Here is a 21,328-nt window from a genome sequence, read left to right as displayed (position 1 = left end):
CTGTATCTGTTGATCTTCTTGCGTTTCTATTCCATGTGGTTATTTATCTATTCTTCCTTTATCTCGAGTCTCAGTTTCAAACTATGTGTTGCTGTTTTTTACATGGTCACTTGATGGCGCTGTTGCCTTGTTGGAGAATTACTCCTGAATTGTTCAATAAAGTTTGGAAGAAACATTTTGTTGAGATGACTGTGTATTACACCGTTAGATGCTGAAACAAATCTCAGATTTAACAGACTTCTCTTTTAATAATCCAGAATTTACAAAAGCCTCCAAAAGTCTCAGATAAAATGAAGTGAAAAAATGAAATGAAATGCAGACTCACCTTCATCCTACACGACACACTCCTGACCCCTGACCCCTGACCCCTAACCCCTGCCCACTAACCCCCCCCTCCTCGTGCCTAGACGTGACCAGGTGGGTGTGTGGTGCAGATACTGCACGCTCGCTGCAGCTGCATCGGACTCCAGAAAGTGAAACAGGAAACAGAAAATGAGACTGACGTCAACAGATTGAGCCTTCAGAATAAAAGTTGATGATTGTAACATGAGCAATTTTACACATTTAGACACACACACACACACACACACACACACACACACACACACACACACACACACACACACACACAACACACACACACACACACAAACACACAAACACACACACACACACACATTGATCTCTACGATTCTGTTGGCAAAGCGACACGATGCCAGCTTTTATTTTGACGTCACTTTCTGTGGTGTTTGGAAAATGAAAGCGGAGGGACTTACACACACACACACACACACACACACACACACACACACACACACACACACACACTAGACACCAGTTTGATTAGTGATCAGATCTGTGACTGTGAACATTTACATATTTAATAAATACTGAATAAAATAATCAATAACAACAGCAGATAGAAACCAGAGCAGATATGAGTCTCATCTGTTGTTTGAATGGAAGAATGTGAACATAATGAATTATAGAGAAAGTGTTATTTAAACCTGCCTTCTATCTTTAAACTCATGTTGTTATTACAATCAGTCAAAGCTTAAATGTCAATTAGCTGCTTCTTGAAGAACGTCCTTCCTTTGTTTCACCAACATTTGTTGTATTTTATCCTGCTGTTGCTGTTGTCTTGGTTTTATTAAACTGTCGGTTCTGTTTGTGCTGCGTAACATGTGATCAAGGTCTAAAGACACATAAACAAACAAATAAACATATAAATATATAAATATATAAAGAAAGAAGGAAAGAAGGAAAGAACTTTCTCTGCTGTGTGGAAAGTGAGAGTTGAAACATGGCGGGAATTTCTGTCTTTCTGTTTTCTGTTTCCTGTCTGCAATAAAAGTCGAGAGCTGCAGCATGTCGGACACACTGAGACGCATCCTACTCTTCTTCATCATCTTCATCAGACACTGAGACATACAGCTCTCCGCAGCATCATCTTCATCATGTTGTTCGTGTTCTTCGTCCTCTGCAGCGCCCTGACGCCGGCTCTCTGCTGTGATTGGCTCGATCAACGGTTTAGTAACGTGAACAACGAATGTCTGACTCACCTGAAGCTCATGGTGAGTACTGACACCAGGTCCTGGAGGAGTTTCAAGGGTCCTGGAGAAAGAGTTAGAGGTCCTGGAGGAAGTTTTAGAGGTCCTGGAGGAAGGGTTAGAGGTCCTGGAGGAAGTTTTAGAGGTCCTGGAGGAAGGGTTAGAGGTCCTGGTCTTGTTGTATGAGCTAACATTGGTTTTGTCTGTTTTGCTAAAGTCAGTCTTACTGTTTAGTTAGTTGTGTTGTTAGTGTGTTGTTAGTGTGTTGTTAGTGTGTTGTTAGTGTGTTGTTAGTTGTGTTGTTAGTTGTGTTGTTAGTTGTGTTGTTAGTGTGTTGTTAGTGTGTTGTTAGTTGTGTTGTTAGTTGTGTTGTTAGTGTGTTGTTAGTGTGTTGTTAGTGTGTTGTTAGTGTGTTGTTAGTGTGTTGTTAGTTGTGTTGTTAGTGTGTTGTTAGTGTGTTGTTAGTGTGTTGTTAGTGTGTTGTTAGTGTGTTGTTAGTGTGTTGTTAGTTGTGTTGTTAGTTGTGTTGTTAGTTGTGTTGTTAGTGTGTTGTTAGTGTGTTGTTAGTTGTGTTGTTAGTTGTGTTGTTAGTGTGTTGTTAGTGTGTTGTTAGTGTGTTGTTAGTTGTGTTGTTAGTTGTCTTGTTAGTGTGTTGTTAGTGTGTTGTTAGTGTGTTGTTAGTTGTGTTGTTAGTTGTCTTGTTAGTGTGTTGTTAGTGTGTTGTTAGTGTGTTGTTAGTGTGTTGTTAGTGTGTTGTTAGTTGTGTTGTTAGTTGTCTTGTTAGTGTGTTGTTAGTGTGTTGTTAGTGTGTTGTTAGTGTGTTGTTAGTGTGTTGTTAGTGTGTTGTTAGTTGTGTTGTTAGTTGTGTTGTTAGTTGTGTTGTTAGTGTGTTGTTAGTGTGTTGTTAGTTGTGTTGTTAGTTGTGTTGTTAGTGTGTTGTTAGTGTGTTGTTAGTGTGTTGTTAGTTGTGTTGTTAGTTGTCTTGTTAGTGTGTTGTTAGTGTGTTGTTAGTGTGTTGTTAGTTGTGTTGTTAGTTGTCTTGTTAGTGTGTTGTTAGTTGTGTTGTTAGTGTGTTGTTAGTGTGTTGTTAGTTGTGTTGTTAGTTGTCTTGTTAGTGTGTTGTTAGTGTGTTGTTAGTTGTGTTGTTAGTGTGTTGTTAGTGTGTTGTTAGTGTGTTGTTAGTTGTGTTGTTAGTTGTGTTGTTAGTGTGTTGTTAGTTGTCTTGTTAGTGTGTTGTTAGTGTGTTGTTAGTGTGTTGTTAGTGTGTTGTTAGTTGTCTTGTTAGTGTGTTGTTAGTTGTGTTGTTAGTGTGTTGTTAGTGTGTTGTTAGTGTGTTGTTAGTTGTGTTGTTAGTGTGTTGTTAGTGTGTTGTTAGTGTGTTGTTAGTTGTGTTGTTAGTGTGTTGTTAGTGTGTTGTTAGTTGTGTTGTTAGTTGTGTTGTTAGTGTGTTGTTAGTGTGTTGTTAGTTGTGTTGTTAGTTGTGTTGTTAGTGTGTTGTTAGTTGTGTTGTTAGTGTGTTGTTAGTGTGTTGTTAGTGTGTTGTTAGTGTGTTGTTAGTGTGTTGTTAGTTGTGTTGTTAGTTGTGTTGTTAGTGTGTTGTTAGTTGTGTTGTTAGTGTGTTGTTAGTGTGTTGTTAGTTGTCTTGTTAGTGTGTTGTTAGTGTGTTGTTAGTGTGTTGTTAGTGTGTTGTTAGTTGTGTTGTTAGTGTGTTGTTAGTGTGTTGTTAGTTGTGTTGTTAGTGTGTTGTTAGTGTGTTGTTAGTTGTCTTGTTAGTGTGTTGTTAGTGTGTTGTTAGTTGTGTTGTTAGTGTGTTGTTAGTGTGTTGTTAGTGTCTTGTTAGTGTGTTGTTAGTGTGTTGTTAGTTGTGTTGTTAGTGTGTTGTTAGTGTGTTGTTAGTGTGTTGTTAGTGTGTTGTTAGTTGTGTTGTTAGTGTGTTGTTAGTTGCGTTGTTAGTGTGTTGTTAGTGTGTTGTTAGTGTGTTGTTAGTTGTGTTGTTAGTGTGTTGTTAGTTGCGTTGTTAGTGTGTCGTTAGTGTGTCGTTAGTGTGTCGTTAGTTGTGTTGTTAGTGTGTTGTTAGTGTGTTGTTAGTTGTGTTGTTAGTGTGTTGTTAGTGTGTTGTTAGTTGTGTTGTTAGTGTGTTGTTAGTGTGTTGTTAGTGTGTTGTTAGTTGTGTTGTTAGTGTGTTGTTAGTGTGTTGTTAGTTGTGTTGTTAGTGTGTTGTTAGTGTGTTGTTAGTGTGTTGTTAGTGTGTTGTTAGTTGTGTTGTTAGTGTGTTGTTAGTGTGTTGTTAGTTGTGTTGTTAGTGTGTTGTTAGTTGCGTTGTTAGTGTGTCGTTAGTGTGTTGTTAGTGTGTTGTTAGTTGTGTTGTTAGTGTGTTGTTAGTTGCGTTGTTAGTGTGTCGTTAGTGTGTTGTTAGTGTGTTGTTAGTGTGTTGTTAGTGTGTTGTTAGTTGTCTTGTTAGTGTGTTGTTAGTTGTGTTGTTAGTGTGTTGTTAGTGTGTTGTTAGTGTGTTGTTAGTTGTGTTGTTAGTGTGTTGTTAGTGTGTTGTTAGTTGTGTTGTTAGTGTGTTGTTAGTGTGTTGTTAGTTGTGTTGTTAGTGTGTTGTTAGTTGTCTTGTTAGTGTGTTGTTAGTTGTGTTGTTAGTGTGTTGTTAGTGTGTTGTTAGTGTGTTGTTAGTTGTGTTGTTAGTGTGTTGTTAGTGTGTTGTTAGTTGTGTTGTTAGTGTGTTGTTAGTGTGTTGTTAGTTGTCTTGTTAGTGTGTTGTTAGTTGTGTTGTTAGTGTGTTGTTAGTGTGTTGTTAGTTGTGTTGTTAGTGTGTTGTTAGTGTGTTGTTAGTTGTCTTGTTAGTGTGTTGTTAGTGTGTTGTTAGTGTGTTGTTAGTGTGTTGTTAGTTGTTTTGTTAGTTGTGTTGTTAGTGTGTTGTTAGTTGTGTTGTTAGTTGTGTTGTTAGTGTGTTGTTAGTGTGTTGTTAGTGTGTTGTTAGTTGTGTTGTTAGTTGTCTTGTTAGTGTGTTGTTAGTTGTGTTGTTAGTGTGTTGTTAGTTGTGTTGTTAGTGTGTTGTTAGTGTGTTGTTAGTTGTGTTGTTAGTTGTGTTGTTAGTGTGTTGTTAGTGTGTTGTTAGTTGTGTTGTTAGTTGTGTTGTTAGTGTGTTGTTAGTTGTGTTGTTAGTGTGTTGTTAGTGTGTTGTTAGTGTGTTGTTAGTTGTCTTGTTAGTGTGTTGTTAGTGTGTTGTTAGTGTGTTGTTAGTGTGTTGTTAGTTGTCTTGTTAGTGTGTTGTTAGTTGTGTTGTTAGTGTGTTGTTAGTTGTGTTGTTAGTGTGTTGTTAGTGTGTTGTTAGTGTGTTGTTAGTGTGTTGTTAGTTGTCTTGTTAGTGTGTTGTTAGTGTGTTGTTAGTGTGTTGTTAGTTGTGTTGTTAGTGTGTTGTTAGTTGTGTTGTTAGTGTGTTGTTAGTGTGTTGTTAGTTGTCTTGTTAGTTGTGTTGTTAGTGTGTTGTTAGTGTGTTGTTAGTTGTGTTGTTAGTGTGTTGTTAGTGTGTTGTTAGTGTGTTGTTAGTTGTCTTGTTAGTGTGTTGTTAGTGTGTTGTTAGTTGTGTTGTTAGTGTGTTGTTAGTTGCGTTGTTGTTAGTGTGTTGTTAGTGTGTTGTTAGTGTGTTGTTAGTTGTGTTGTTAGTGTGTTGTTAGTGTGTTGTTAGTGTGTTGTTAGTTGTCTTGTTAGTGTGTTGTTAGTGTGTTGTTAGTGTGTTGTTAGTGTGTTGTTAGTTGCGTTGTTGTTAGTGTGTTGTTAGTGTGTTGTTAGTTGTGTTGTTAGTGTGTTGTTAGTGTGTTGTTAGTGTGTTGTTAGTTGTCTTGTTAGTGTGTTGTTAGTGTGTTGTTAGTTGTGTTGTTAGTGTGTTGTTAGTGTGTTGTTAGTTGTGTTGTTAGTGTGTTGTTAGTGTGTTGTTAGTTGTGTTGTTAGTGTGTTGTTAGTTGTGTTGTTAGTGTGTTGTTAGTTGTGTTGTTAGTGTGTTGTTAGTGTGTTGTTAGTGTGTTGTTAGTTGTCTTGTTAGTGTGTTGTTAGTGTGTTGTTAGTGTGTTGTTAGTGTGTTGTTAGTGTGTTGTTAGTTGTCTTGTTAGTGTGTTGTTAGTGTGTTGTTAGTGTGTTGTTAGTTGTCTTGTTAGTGTGTTGTTAGTGTGTTGTTAGTTGTCTTGTTAGTGTGTTGTTAGTGTGTTGTTAGTGTGTTGTTAGTGTGTTGTTAGTTGCGTTGTTGTTAGTGTGTTGTTAGTGTGTTGTTAGTTGTGTTGTTAGTGTGTTGTTAGTGTGTTGTTAGTGTGTTGTTAGTTGTGTTGTTAGTGTGTTGTTAGTGCGTTGTTAGTGCGTTGTTAGTGCGTTGTTAGTGCGTTGTTAGTTGTTTTGTTAGTGTGTTGTTAGTGTGTTGTTAGTGTGTTGTTAGTGTGTAGTTAGTTGTGTTGTTAGTTGTGTTGTTAGTTGTGTTGTTAGTGTGTTGTTAGTGTGTTGTTAGTGTGTTGTTAGTTGTGTTGTTAGTTGTGTTGTTAGTGTGTTGTTAGTGTGTTGTTAGTGTGTTAGTTGTGTTGTTAGTGTGTTGTTAGTGTGTTGTTAGTGCGTTGTTAGTGCGTTGTTAGTGCGTTGTTAGTGCGTTGTTAGTTGCGTTGTTAGTTGTTTTGTTAGTGTGTTGTTAGTGTGTTGTTAGTTGTGTTGTTAGTGTGTTGTTAGTGTGTTGTTAGTTGTCTTGTTAGTGTGTTGTTAGTGTGTTGTTAGTGTGTTGTTAGTGTGTTGTTAGTTGTCTTGTTAGTGTGTTGTTAGTGTGTTGTTAGTGTGTTGTTAGTGTGTTGTTAGTTGCGTTGTTGTTAGTGTGTTGTTAGTGTGTTGTTAGTGTGTAGTTAGTTGTGTTGTTAGTTGTGTTGTTAGTTGTGTTGTTAGTGTGTTGTTAGTGTGTTGTTAGTGTGTTGTTAGTTGTGTTGTTAGTGTGTTGTTAGTGTGTTGTTAGTGTGTTGTTAGTGTGTTGTTAGTTGTGTTGTTAGTGTGTTGTTAGTTGTGTTGTTAGTGTGTTGTTAGTGTGTTGTTAGTGTGTTAGTTGTGTTGTTAGTGTGTTGTTAGTGTGTTGTTAGTGTGTTGTTAGTGTGTTGTTAGTGTGTTGTTAGTGTGTTGTTAGTGTGTTGTTAGTTGTGTTGTTAGTTGTGTTGTTAGTGTGTTGTTAGTGTGTTGTTAGTTGTGTTGTTAGTGTGTTGTTAGTGTGTTGTTAGTGTGTTGTTAGTTGTGTTGTTAGTGTGTTGTTAGTGTGTTAGTTGTGTTGTTAGTGTGTTGTTAGTGTGTTGTTAGTGCGTTGTTAGTGCGTTGTTAGTGCGTTGTTAGTTGTGTTGTTAGTGTGTTGTTAGTGTGTTGTTAGTGTGTTGTTAGTGTGTTGTTAGTGTGTTAGTTGTGTTGTTAGTGTGTTGTTAGTGTGTTGTTAGTGCGTTGTTAGTGCGTTGTTAGTTGCGTTGTTAGTTGTTTTGTTAGTGTGTTGTTAGTGTGTTGTTAGTTGTGTTGTTAGTGTGTTGTTAGTGTGTTGTTAGTTGTGTTGTTAGTTGTGTTGTTAGTGTGTTGTTAGTTGTGTTGTTAGTTGTGTTGTTAGTGTGTTGTTAGTGTGTTGTTAGTGTGTTGTTAGTTGTGTTGTTAGTGTGTTGTTAATGTGTTGTTAGTGTGTTGTTAGTTGCGTTGTTAGTGTGTTGTTAGTGTGTTGTTAGTGTGTTGTTAGTGTGTTGTTAGTTGCGTTGTTAGTGTGTTGTTAGTGTGTTGTTAGTGTGTTGTTAGTGTGTTGTTAGTTGTGTTGTTAGTGTGTTGTTAGTGTGTTGTTAGTGTGTTGTTAGTTGTGTTGTTAGTGTGTTGTTAGTTGTGTTGTTAGTGTGTTGTTAGTGTGTTGTTAGTGTGTTGTTAGTTGTGTTGTTAGTGTGTTGTTAGTGTGTTGTTAGTTGTGTTGTTAGTTGCGTTGTTAGTGTGTTGTTAGTGTGTTGTTAGTGTGTTGTTAGTTGTGTTGTTAGTGTGTTGTTAGTTGCGTTGTTAGTTGCGTTGTTAGTGTGTTGTTAGTGTGTTGTTAGTTGTGTTGTTAGTGTGTTGTTAGTTGCGTTGTTAGTTGCGTTGTTAGTGTGTTGTTAGTGTGTTGTTAGTTGTGTTGTTAGTGTGTAGTTAGTTGTGTTGTTAGTGTGTTGTTAGTGTGTTGTTAGTTGTGTTGTTAGTGTGTAGTTAGTTGTGTTGTTAGTGTGTTGTTAGTGTGTTGTTAGTGTGTTGTTAGTTGTGTTGTTAGTGTGTTGTTAGTTGTGTTGTTAGTGTGTTGTTAGTGTGTTGTTAGTGTGTTGTTAGTTGTGTAGTTAGTTGTGTAGTTAGTTGTGTTGTTAGTGTGTTGTTAGTGTGTTGTTAGTGTGTTGTTAGTTGTGTAGTTAGTTGTGTAGTTAGTTGTGTTGTTAGTGTGTTGTTAGTGTGTTGTTAGTTGTGTTGTTAGTTGTGTTGTTAGTGTCTTGTTAGTTGTGTTGTTAGTGTGTTGTTAGTTGTGTTGTTAGTGTCTTGTTAGTTGTGTTGTTAGTGTGTTGTTAGTGTGTTGTTAGTTGTGTTGTTAGTTGTGTTGTTAGTTGTGTTGTTAGTTGTGTTGTTAGTGTGTTGTTAGTGTGTTGTTAGTTGTGTTAGTTGTGTTGTTAGTGTGTAGTTAGTTGTGTTGTTAGTGTGTTGTTAGTGTGTTGTTAGTTGCGTTGTTAGTTGCGTTGTTAGTTGCGTTGTTAGTTGTGTTGTTAGTGTGTAGTTAGTTGCGTTGTTAGTGTGTTGTTAGTGTGTTGTTAGTTGTGTTGTTAGTGTGTAGTTAGTTGTGTTGTTAGTGTGTTGTTAGTGTGTTGTTAGTGTGTTGTTAGTTGTGTTGTTAGTGTGTTGTTAGTTGTGTTGTTAGTGTGTTGTTAGTGTGTTGTTAGTGTGTTGTTAGTTGTGTAGTTAGTTGTGTAGATAGTTGTGTAGTTAGTTGTGTTGTTAGTGTGTTGTTAGTGTGTTGTTAGTTGTGTTGTTAGTTGTGTTGTTAGTGTCTTGTTAGTTGTGTTGTTAGTGTGTTGTTAGTTGTGTTGTTAGTGTGTTGTTAGTTGTGTTGTTAGTTGTGTTGTTAGTGTGTTGTTAGTTGTGTTGTTAGTGTGTTGTTAGTGTGTTGCTAGTGTGTTGCTAGTGTGTTGTTAGTGTGTTGTTAGTTGTGTTAGTTGTGTTGTTAGTGTGTAGTTAGTTGTGTTGTTAGTGTGTTGTTAGTGTGTTGTTAGTTGTGTTGTTAGTTGTGTTGTTAGTGTGTTGTTAGTGTGTTGTTAGTGTGTTGTTAGTGTGTTGTTAGTTGTGTTAGTTGTGTTGTTAGTGTGTAGTTAGTTGTGTTGTTAGTGTGTTGTTAGTGTGTTGTTAGTGTGTTGTTAGTTGCGTTGTTAGTTGCGTTGTTAGTTGTGTTGTTAGTGTGTTGTTAGTGTGTTGTTAGTTGCGTTGTTAGTGTGTTGTTAGTGTGTTGTTAGTTGTGTTGTTAGTGTGTTGTTAGTTGCGTTGTTAGTGTGTTGTTAGTGTGTTGTTAGTTGTGTTGTTAGTGTGTTGTTAGTTGTGTTGTTAGTTGTGTTGTTAGTTGTGTTGTTAGTTGTGTTGTTAGTTAGTGTGTTGTTAGTTGTGTTGTTAGTTGTGTTGTTAGTTGTGTTGTTAGTTGTGTTGTTAGTGTGTTGTTAGTGTGTTGTTAGTTGCGTTGTTAGTGTGTTGTTAGTGTGTTGTTAGTTGTGTTGTTAGTGTGTTGTTAGTTGTGTTGTTAGTGTGTTGTTAGTGTGTTGTTAGTGTGTTGTTAGTGTGTTGCTAGTTGTGTTGTTAGTGTGTTGTTAGTGTGTTGTTAGTGTGTTGTTAGTTGTGTTGTTAGTGTGTTGTTAGTTGTGTTGTTAGTTGTGTTGTTAGTGTGTTGTTAGTTGTGTTGTTAGTGTGTTGTTAGTGTGTTGTTAGTTGTGTTGTTAGTTGTGTTGTTAGTGTGTTGTTAGTGTGTTGTTAGTGTGTTGTTAGTGTGTCGTTAGTTGTGTTGTTAGTTGTGTTGTTAGTGTGTTGTTAGTGTGTAGTTAGTTGTGTTGTTAGTGTGTTGTTAGTTGTGTTGTTAGTGTGTTGTTAGTGTGTTGTTAGTGTGTTGTTAGTTGTGTTGTTAGTGTGTTGTTAGTGTGTTGTTAGTTGTGTTGTTAGTGTGTTGTTAGTGTGTTGTTAGTTGTGTTGTTAGTGTGTTGTTAGTTGCGTTGTTAGTGTGTTGTTAGTGTGTTGTTAGTTGTGTTGTTAGTGTGTTGTTAGTTGTGTTGTTAGTTGTGTTGTTAGTTGTGTTGTTAGTTGTGTTGTTAGTTGTGTTGTTAGTTAGTGTGTTGTTAGTTGTGTTGTTAGTTGTGTTGTTAGTTGTGTTGTTAGTTGTGTTGTTAGTGTGTTGTTAGTGTGTTGTTAGTTGCGTTGTTAGTGTGTTGTTAGTGTGTTGTTAGTTGTGTTGTTAGTGTGTTGTTAGTTGTGTTGTTAGTGTGTTGTTAGTGTGTTGTTAGTGTGTTGTTAGTGTGTTGCTAGTTGTGTTGTTAGTGTGTTGTTAGTGTGTTGTTAGTGTGTTGTTAGTTGTGTTGTTAGTGTGTTGTTAGTTGTGTTGTTAGTTGTGTTGTTAGTGTGTTGTTAGTTGTGTTGTTAGTGTGTTGTTAGTGTGTTGTTAGTTGTGTTGTTAGTTGTGTTGTTAGTGTGTTGTTAGTTGTGTTGTTAGTGTGTTGTTAGTTGTGTTGTTAGTGTGTCGTTAGTTGTGTTGTTAGTTGTGTTGTTAGTGTGTTGTTAGTTGTGTTGTTAGTTGTGTTGTTAGTGTGTAGTTAGTTGTGTTGTTAGTGTGTTGTTAGTTGTGTTGTTAGTGTGTTGTTAGTGTGTTGTTAGTGTGTTGTTAGTTGTGTTGTTAGTGTGTTGTTAGTGTGTTGTTAGTTGTGTTGTTAGTGTGTTGTTAGTTGTGTTGTTAGTGTGTTGTTAGTTGTGTTGTTAGTGTGTTGTTAGTGTGTTGTTAGTTGTGTTGTTAGTGTGTTGTTAGTGTGTTGTTAGTGTGTTGTTAGTTGTGTTGTTAGTGTGTTGTTAGTGTGTTGTTAGTTGTGTTGTTAGTTGTGTTGTTAGTGTGTTGTTAGTTGTGTTGTTAGTGTGTTGTTAGTGTGTTGTTAGTGTGTTGTTAGTGTGTTGTTAGTTGTGTTGTTAGTTGTGTTGTTAGTGTGTTGTTAGTTGTGTTGTTAGTGTGTTGTTAGTGTGTTGTTAGTTGTGTTGTTAGTTGTGTTGTTAGTGTGTTGTTAGTTGTGTTGTTAGTGTGTTGTTAGTGTGTTGTTAGTTGTGTTGTTAGTGTGTTGTTAGTGTGTTGTTAGTGTGTTGTTAGTGTGTTGTTAGTTGTGTTGTTAGTGTGTTGTTAGTGTGTTGTTAGTGTGTTGTTAGTTGTGTTGTTAGTTGTGTTGTTAGTGTGTTGTTAGTTGTGTTGTTAGTGTGTTGTTAGTGTGTTGTTAGTTGTGTTGTTAGTTGTGTTGTTAGTGTGTTGTTAGTTGTGTTGTTAGTTGTGTTGTTAGTTGTGTTGTTAGTGTGTTGTTAGTGTGTTGTTAGTTGTGTTGTTAGTTGTGTTGTTAGTGTGTTGTTAGTTGTGTTGTTAGTGTGTTGTTAGTTGTGTTGTTAGTGTGTTGTTAGTTGTGTTGTTAGTTGTGTTGTTAGTGTGTTGTTAGTTGTGTTGTTAGTGTGTTGTTAGTGTGTTGTTAGTTGTGTTGTTAGTTGTGTTGTTAGTGTGTTTTCATCTTTAGTGCTAGGAAGCTTTTGTTTTAATTAAATCAGCAAAGATTCACTAACACATAAAATCGTTGTATATTTATTGGTGTTTGTGTTTAACACACAGCTGAGTCACTGTGCTGATGTTTCAGGGTGATCCGCTGACTGAGGAGGAGAGTCCAGTTCCCTTTCCATACGATCTCTACCAAAGCATGAGGAACACACAGGTACTGTCACACACACTGACTGCTTCACCTGTATGTTACTATTCACACATTAACATACAAACATCTAAACACAATTTTTTTCTTCATTGACATAAAACAATCACAAGTTCTTCTTCCACAACATAATATATAAAATATGAAAATATTCATCTCACAGTTTGATGATTAACCTCCGGTTGTTGCATAAATAGCACAAATACCAGAAACCTTTACATAATCCCTCGATGTCACAGTTATTAAACACCTGATCCACCAGAATAATGTGGTTTTGGAGCCAAGATTCAAAAAAAGACGGACTTGTGTTCATAAATATGTCCTTATTGTTTCATGTGAAATTTGTAGTAAACAAACAAACTGTTACGCTGATGACACTCTGCTCTGTCAGCCAATCAGAGAGCCAGGATTCACAGCTGTCTGTCTCTGTCCAGGTGTTGGAGTCCCAGCTGTTGTTCATCAGAGACAGTCTGAAGCTTATTTCTGATCTCTATCACCACGGCAACCGCTCCTCCGCTGCCTGGAATACCAACGAGGAGACCAACTTCCTGATCACCATCGACAGACAGAACGAGGAGCTCAACAAATGCGTGAGTACTCAAATACTTACAAAAATACTTTAAACACTTTAACTCCTGTCAGCAGTTTGACTTCACCTGAAGCTTTAAGTGAGACTGTCAGAGTTTTAGCTTCAGGTTTTACTGCAGAATTAAACTCGGAACTGTTTTTGTTTTCAGGTTTCGATTGAAAAACCAGTTAAAGTCCTGCTGAGAAAATACTACAAGAGACTGGAAAAAAGCGCTCTGCACCGTATGGTAAGTACAAGTCCTGATGTAGTACTGTGTGTACTGACTGTAGTACTGAGTGTATTGACTGTAGTACTGTGTGTACTGACTGTAGTACTGTGTGTACTAACTGTAGTATTGTGTGTACTGACTGTCGTGCTGAGTGTACTGACTGTGGTACTGTGTGTACTAACTGTAGTACTGAGTGTACTGAGTGTAGTACTGAGTGTACTGACTGTAGTACTGTGTGTACTGACTGTCGTACTGTGTGTACTGACTGTAGTACTGAGTGTACTGACTGTAGTACTGTGTGTACTGACTGTAGTACTGAGTGTACTGACTGTAGTACTGTGTACTGCATACAGGAGGGCAGTACTTCGTCCTGGGAGTTTCAGCTTCAGGTTTTACTGCAGAATTAAACTCAGAACTGTTTTTGTTTTCAGCTTCCGGTTGAAAAACCAGTCAACGTCACGCTGAGCGAATACTACAAGTCACTGGAAAAAAGCGCTCTGGACCGTACGGTAAATACAAGTCCTGATGTAGTACTGTGTGTATTGACTGTAGTACTGAGTGTACTGACTGTAGTACTGTGTGTATTGACTGTAGTACTGAGTGTACTAACTGTAGTATTGTGTGTACTGAGTGTACTAACTGTAGTACTGTGTACTGCATACAGGGGGGCGGTACTACGTACTGGGAGCTGATCAGGATGGAAACTAAACGGCACCTGGACCAGTTGGAGATGCTGGTCTCCATCATCACCAGCAGGAGGCGCTCTGCAGCGTCTCCACACTAACTGTCTGTTTCATGTTCATCATGTTTCTCTGTGAGAACACTGATATTTTATTTATTTATTTGTTTATTTATTTACTTTATTTACTATTTATTTACTATTTATTGTCTTCTGACAGTTTTGTATTTAAAGACATTTTGTATGATTTTACTCGAAAACATAAAACTGGAAACATTTTACAAACTGACACAATAAAGACGTTTTTTGCAGCTCTGTTTAATATGTTTTTAATGTTTAGTGATCAAAGCACGTTGCAGCAGTCGGGTGATGCGTATTCATGTTAGATGATGTCTGGAGTGATCATCACACTGCAGTGAGCTCTCTGACAGGTGACATCATTCTCTAACTAGCCAGTCTCAGCCAATCAGACAGCAGATACTCTGCAGCTCCAACATCATCACTGTTTATCAGGTTCCATGATGCTGATGGTACAAACAACATGTGTTGGACAGAAAAAACAGCATCCTGAGGATTTATCTGTTCTTAGAGTCTGACCAATAGTGGAGCTGCTCATATAAAGTCTGTCCTGAGGGTGGCGCTGGAGGAAAGATGGTGGAGTCATGAACATCTGGGGGTTGATCTCATGTATGTATAATAAGAGCTGGATACGCCTCCGCCGCTCAGCCCTGCAGCCAGTTTCTCCCAGTGGTCGCTGGTGGTATTACAGTGAAAACCTCCCAGCAGCCCAAACAGCATTTTCTCCATAGACCTCCATTAGACTGGCAGACTGGATCATCTTATAATTACAGCTGTCTTATATTAAAGCAGGTTCAGGCCTTAATATAAAATGGTGCGATAAAAAACAAAGCGCCGAAAGACTGTCCATCAGTCAGGTGAATCATCCTGAACTTCTGTGAATCCAAAAAGCTAAAAGAAAACTCATTGAATCAGGAATAAAAAGTCCTCAGACAGTATTCTGTATATGCAGACACTGAAGACAGTCATAAGTTTCTCACTTCAAGGTGAAGTCAGTGACTTTCAATAAGCTGTTCCTCAGTCTTTGACCTTCCTGTTTTTCTAACCACAACCAGAGTGACATTTTATCTCAGCAGCTGCAGACAAACAGAAAGAGAAACTAAATGAGATTTGAAAGTGAGCGTGGGAATGAACTCTTGTCTCTCTCATGGTGTTCTGATTGTAAGATTAACTGAGTCTGAGATTGTCAATTTTAGAGACCCTTTCACACTGTCACTACAACACATATTTTCCTTTAAACCCACACATACCCACAGTGGGCCTGCATGGGCATGTTTGCTGAGTCAGGGATGAATTGAATTTGAAATCCCGGATTTTAAGCTTTGCAATTGGCTGACTGGAAGAGATCAGTTTCCCCCATGGTAGGAGCAGGAAAGTTAATCATTAAATAGAAAAGAATAGGCCAAAAAAAAAAAACGAAGAAAAAAAACTTGTTCAGAGAATGGAGTCCGATGCTGGGGTGAGAAACTGGAGTCTGGATCTTGTAGTGATGATTGAATCGGACCGGTCCAGATTTGAAAAGTTCCCATTGGAAGAGAGCTGCTGGTTTAGGCTTTCCTTGTTTGATCCTTAACTCATGACTCTACATGTCTGAAGTTTCACTCCTATTGTTCTGAATCACATCTTCAGACTAGCAAAATGCAAGCTTTCCACCTGCATGGCAGAAAGCAAGATTTATTTATTTTATTGTATTTATTTATTGGGACAGTGTGCAGTTTTTAACATTAAAGATGCACTGCACTGGAGTTAGCTCAAAGCTAATTTACATCCGCAGTCCCCCGACAATCAAAACATTCAACAGCACAACAACAAACAGTACAAAGCAAAAAACACACAGAACACAAAATACAAAATACAAAGTTACACTCAACAGCACATCACATACACCCACAATGTCAATGAATAATTAATAATGTAAACTGTAAAGCAAGACTACCTGCACTGAGGAGACGACCATAGATGGAGTTTAGATTCTGCAGTAGAACTGCAGCTCTTCATATCATCAGGTAGGACGTTCACTGAGTTGTGGCTTCACAGAGGAAGCTGACTGTCCAAATGCAGTGTGATGAAATGGTCCAATCTTGTATAGAGGATATTCTGGAGGATCTAATAGAACTTACTGAGCGAGTGAAGACGAAGTCACATAGTGGAGGAGGACAAAGATAAAAACAAGAAGAAACCAGCAGCCAGCACAAAGTCAGCCTAGAGTCTCAGATAAGAAGACTCTGTTTTAACGTTTTGGTCTGCCTGCCCAGAAGGTGCATCCTGGGGGAGCAGAGTCAGCCCCCTCCTGTCTATGGACAGGCAGGTACAGTTCCTGAATGTGGTTATTCTTTTAATCAAAGTAAAGAACATTTAACAATTGCATGATTTTCCAATTTTACATCTTTGATAGTATCTTTAGTGTTCTGAGAGTGAAACAAGCAGCATGGTACTAAACATGATGATAGTGTTATCAAGGATGATGGAATTATGTTGGTTGTATATTTCTTGGCTAAAGACAGTGGAATAAAAGTCTAACTAAAGCTCATAACAACACACATATGATATACACACATCATCAACACATCACATCAACATACAATATTAATTGTCCTTAGACAAGTCTACATTTCAGAGTGTGTGTGTGTGTGTGTGTGTTTGTTCTGGTAAATGTCTGTGAGTGTCTATATTTCACTGGAGAATGACATGTTAGCAGCAAGTTCAATCAATCAATCAATCAATTTTTATTTATATAGCGCCAAATCACAACAAAAGTCATCTCAGGGCACTTTTCACATAGAGCAGGTCGAGACCGAACTCTTTAATTTACAGAGACCCAACAATTCCCCCATGAGCAGCAGCAGGAAAAACTCCCCTTTAACGGGTAGAAACCTCAAGCAGAACCCGGCTCTTGGTGGGCGCCATCTGCCTTGACCGGTTGGGTTGAGAGAGAGAGAAGAGGGTGGGGGGGGACAGGAGAACAACAATCATAACAATAACAATAAGTATAAGCATCAATAGACAGGGAAGGATGCCATCAGGACTGTGAAGGACCGCGAAGGCTCGGCCCAGAACCCAGGGGTTCCTGTGAGATGAGAAAGCACAAAAAACTCCGGGGAAGAAGCAAAGTTAGTGACATGCATTGATGTTACATGAATGCATACAGATGGAGAGGAGGAGGAAGAGAGAGGAGCTCAGTGCATCATGGGAAGTCCCCCAGCAGTCTAGGCCTATAGCAGCATAACTAAGGGCTGATCCAAGGCGAGCCTGGTCGGCCCTAACTATAAGCTTTATCAAAAAGGAAAGTTTTAAGCCTACTCTTAAACATAGAGAGGGTGTCTGCACCCCGGACTGAATCCGGTAGATGGTTCCATAGAAGAGGAGCCTGATAGCTGAAGGCTCTGCCTCCCATTCTACTTTTAAAGACTGTAGGAACCACCAGTAAGCTGCATACTGGGAGCACAGTGTTCTAGTGGGATAATACGGTACTATGAGCTCTTTAAGATATGATGGTGTTTGACCATTAAGGGCTTTGTAAGTTAGGAGAAGGATTTTAAATTCTATTCTAGATTTTACAGGAAGCCAATGTAGTGAAGCTAAAATGGGAGAAATGTGGTCTCTTTTTCTAGTTTTAGTCAGAACACGTGCAGCTGCGTTCTGGACCAGCTGGAGAGTCTTTAGAGACTTGTTAGAGCAGCCTGATAATAAGGAATTGCAATAATCCAGCCTAGAAGTAATAAATGCGTGAACTAGTTTTTCTGCATCTTTTAGGGACAGGATGTGCCTGATTTTTGTGATATTACGTAAGTGAAAAAAGGCAGTCCTTGAGATTTGATTTATGTGGGAGTTAAAGGACATATCCTGATCAAAGATAACTCCCAGATTCCTTACGGTGGTGCTGGAGGCCAGGGTAATGCCATCCAGAGCAGCTTTATCATTAGATAATGTGTTTCTAAGGTGTTTAGTGCCAAGCACAATAACTTCAGTTTTATCTGAATTTAGTAGTAGAAAATTGCAGGTCATCCAGGTCTTTATGTCGTTAAGGCATGTTTGGAGTTTGTTTAACTGATTGGTTTCATCTGGCTTCATTGATAAATATAATTGGGTATCATCTGCATAACAATGAAAATCTAACTTTGGCCTTCACGGAGGATTCATCATTAACATGTACAAACTGAAATCGGTCTGATAAATAGGACTTAAACCAGCTAAATGCAGTTCCTTTAATGCCAATTAAATGTTCCAGTCTCTGCAAAAGGATTTGATGATCAATTGTGTCGAATGCAGCACTAAGATCTAACAGGACAAGTATAGAGACAAATCCTTTGTCTGATGCAGTTAGGAGGTCATTAGTGACTTTCACCAGTGCTGTCTCTGTGCTATGATGCCTCTAAATCCTGACTGAAAATCCTCAAATAAACTATTGTTATGTAGAAAGTCACATAACTGATTAGAGACTGCTTTCTCAAGGATCTTAGAGAGAAATGGAAGGTTAGATATAGGTCTATAATTGGCTAAAACACCTGAATCAAGAGTAGGCTTCTTAAGAAGAGGTTTAATTACAGCTACTTTAAAAGTAGAATGGGAGGCAGAGCCTTCAGCTATCAGGCTCCTCTTCTATGGAACCATCTACCGGATTCAGTCCGGGGTGCAGACACCCTCTCTATGTTTAAGAGTAGGCTTAAAACTTTCCTTTTTGATAAAGCTTATAGTTAGGGCCGACCAGGCTCGCCTTGGATCAGCCCTTAGTTATGCTGCTATAGGCCTAGACTGCTGGGGGACTTCCCATGATGCACTGAGCTCCTCTCTCCTCCTCCTCCTCTCCATCTGTATGCATTCATGTAACATCAATGCATGTCACTAACTTTGCCTCTTCCCCGGAGTTTTTTGTGCTTTCTCATCTCACAGGAACCTTCACAGTCCTGATGGCATCCTTCCCTGGCTATTGATGCTAATGCTTGTTGTTATTGTTATGATTGTTGTTATTCTGTCCCCCCTCCCCCTTTCCCTCTTTCTCTCTCTCTCTCAACCCAACCGGTCAAAGCAGATGGCCGCCCACCAAGAGCCGGGTTCTGCTTGAGGTTTCTACCCGTTAAAGGGGAGTTTTTCCTGCTGCTGCTCATGGGGGAATTGTTGGGTCTCTGTAAATTAAAGAGTTCGGTCTTGACCTGCTCTATGTGAAAAGTGCCTTGAGATGACTTTTGTTGTGATATGGTGCTATATAAATAAAAATTGATTGATTGATTGATTGATTGATTGATTGATTGATAACTATGTAATCACTTTTGAATCCACTCTTATAACCATGCTCATTTATGATGATTTTGATGTTGATTTGATTTGTCCTGTATTACGAATGTCCTAATCAATTACACATTTAGTCCTCACAATACCTTTTTCTATATTTTTGATATTTGTTTCACAAAGTATAAACGGGGGAAAAATCCATGTATTAGTCAAGTAGGTATGGTCATATGTATGTATATATTTGGCGGCAGGGCTTTGAGGGGAACACTATGATATTCATATGGACATCATGGTCATCATGTGGAAGGGAAAGCTCTGTAGAGCTTTGTCTAGGTCTGTTAGAAGGAATCTGTAACCAACTAAAGGTGCCTCCCAAGGGCATCAATATATACCAGTGACTTTCCTTTGTCTTGTCAGAATTCTTCACGGAGACTCTGTGGACTCTCTGTGCCTGCAACATATGTTCGGTTTGAATTAAAGAGACGCTTGACTTCAACCAACCTCAGTCTATTTGGTAATTTTTACCTGTCAAACACTGATAAAGTTAATATCAAATCTGTGTTTAAGCAGTGTCTTGTGTCTCTGTGTCTTGGAAATGTTGGGGGATTTTCACAGTTAAACATTAACAGCACAATACTTAGATCACAGTGGTTTCACTATGACTTACAGGTGTAATACTTTAATATGTGATTCTGAAACAGCCAATAGAAAGACAGGATAAAAGTTTCCTGCTCTCTTCTGGTATAAATATGTAAACCTGAACGCTGAATGTCAGACGAGACTTTTCTGAACACAACTAAGAAGGTAAGACGACAAATTTAAATGTTCACTTTCTACATTATTTCTCCAAAAACATTTACTTTGCTATATTGCAAATGATATTTTAGTAATCCCAGAATCAGTTTTCATGAATGTTGTTATCTGGTGGAGTTTGAGGTCAATTGATCAATCAATCAGTCAAGTGCGCACTGCACACTTCTGGTATCTTCATGGCCAGGTGCACCAGCGCAAATGTGACACACTTGGATTAGAGATCAGACAGATAATTATCATATATTATAAATGGTGAATAACAGGCTGTGACATTGTAGCCAATCACATTTGCTACTTTCATCCCCTGTAAACACAGAGCTTTCTCCATCATGACGCACTGATAGTTTGTCCCGTGGTGAGTTTACCATAGAGGTGAACTGCTGGGAGGAGACGCAAGGAGAGTTGTTGGTGTTTGTGTGGGATCTGATGAGGTGGAGATGAAATATAAGCTGAGACAGAATCTTTTAGTAAAACATAGTTTATGTTGATAACCAGCTGCACTGATTGTCTGATTATTTTTACGTTTACAAACAGATTTGTAAAATGCAAATCAAAGGTGCCTTTATTAAGGTAACATTGATTAATTACTTTGTGTGATTAATTTTATCATTCTTTTAATTTACACAATTTACACAGGATTCACGTTTTACTTTGCTGTTAATATTCTTTTTATTTTATCCTTAGTTGTGTCACACCTTATAAAGTTGGTTTGGATATGAGCTACAAACTATGATGACATTTCTGAGACATCACTGCTGACAATGATTTACAGTCCATGTGATGCATGTAGGAGTAAAGTCATATTAAACCAAGAATACAATCAATCTGATTAAAAAACAAGAATATGTATCGTTCTGGGTTGTTTCAGTTACTTGTTGGTTGCAAAGATGGTAGTATATTTTCTATTAAAACCGAACACATTGTCGCATTGCCAAATCCTCAAAGACTTTATTGTCAATGTAATGGAAAAAGTAGCACAGGTGTAAATCGATGATGATGGAAAAAACACCAAGTAATGAAAAATAATAATATTAAACCTCAGCAATTAAACCTCCCACAAATCTATTTGGGTTAAATGCAGTCAGGTAGTAGTGCATCATTGGGACAATTCCAGTGCTATCGATGTGATATGGTCTCCTATTGACTATACTAATAAGCACAAATTTTGCATTCTTGAGGCAATTTGCATATATTTCATGACACCATTTCAGAAATCACCTACTCACTAAAGAATCCTCTCTGCTTTAACAAAAGGTGATCTTTCCTTTGAAGTAGTTGCCTGTGTTTTGTGTATATGTTAACTTTATCTTGTGGCTTATGTTTTTATTGTTTGTATGTTTTATGTTCTTTTAGCTTTTATTCTTGTGAAGCACTTTGTGAATTTTCTTTCTGTGAAAGGTGCTATACTAAATAAACTTATAATATAAATTAGATTTATGTTAATATAAATAAAAGCATTATTATTAGTAGTAGTTCTATCTCCTACAACAATGTTGAGTCATTAAGTACATTAAGATGGTCTTGATGTCCACTATAATTGACATTCATAAAAGGACTATTATTTCAAAACACAAATATCATATAATTTAACTGCTCTCAAAACTAAATATATTATTCCTGACAAGTTAATAAACAAGAACAAATATGATTATCATAGTTTAAAAAACACTAGATAAACAATATTTAATTTACCTCTCCTCTCTCCATAAAATGTGCTTACTGCTATGTTCTCAGCATCCCAGCCTATAACATGACATGTCACTGGAAAGCCCAAGATGTCCTCTTTACAATACAGCAGGGACTGATAGAGTAGCTCAAAAGAGTAAAATGATTTTGAACAAAATGTCCAGTACAGAGGACACGAGTCAATGGGCTGAGTCTCAGGATGACAGAACAAAGGGTCTGCAGGATTCTTATCATGACCCAGAAAACAAATATAATCTGATGTATATTTTAGATGACAGAACTTGTTCTACAAGATGCGTCTGTGTTAATGTGCTGAGATGAGAAGAAACCTGCAGTCTGTGATGTCAGACACTTTATCATTTTAAGAGTTGAACAAACAACTGATGCTTTCATTCTACTGCTGTGGACGACCTCAAAATCAACATCACTGCTTCTCTGTTCAGACTTAAAATGTCATGTCTACATCTTCTGACCTGAAAGTTGATGATGTCTGTCTCTCCGGTTCAGATGAAGTTGAAGAAAAAATCCTTA

At 37.8% G+C, this 21,328-nt stretch overlaps 1 protein-coding gene across 1 annotated transcript; it reads left to right on the top strand.

Annotated features, from left to right (window-relative positions):
- Nucleotides 1-838: 838 nt before the first annotated feature.
- LOC121883549 (interferon a3-like) lies at nucleotides 839-13,155 on the top strand. The gene is made up of 6 exons (XM_042391850.1): nucleotides 839-1,574; nucleotides 11,447-11,521; nucleotides 11,950-12,105; nucleotides 12,253-12,330; nucleotides 12,744-12,821; nucleotides 12,977-13,155. The coding sequence occupies exons 1-6, from the start codon at nucleotides 1,458-1,460 to the stop codon at nucleotides 13,094-13,096; spliced, it is 624 nt and encodes a 207-aa protein (XP_042247784.1). The 5' UTR covers nucleotides 839-1,457; the 3' UTR covers nucleotides 13,097-13,155.
- Nucleotides 13,156-21,328: the final 8,173 nt, after the last annotated feature.

The sequence above is a fragment of the Thunnus maccoyii genome, chromosome 18 (genome assembly GCF_910596095.1).
Source record: "Thunnus maccoyii chromosome 18, fThuMac1.1, whole genome shotgun sequence".
In the NCBI taxonomy this organism is placed as follows: Eukaryota; Metazoa; Chordata; class Actinopteri; order Scombriformes; family Scombridae; genus Thunnus; species Thunnus maccoyii.
The sequence above is the reverse complement of the archived record's forward strand: the minus strand, read 5'-3'. Positions and strand labels throughout refer to the sequence as shown.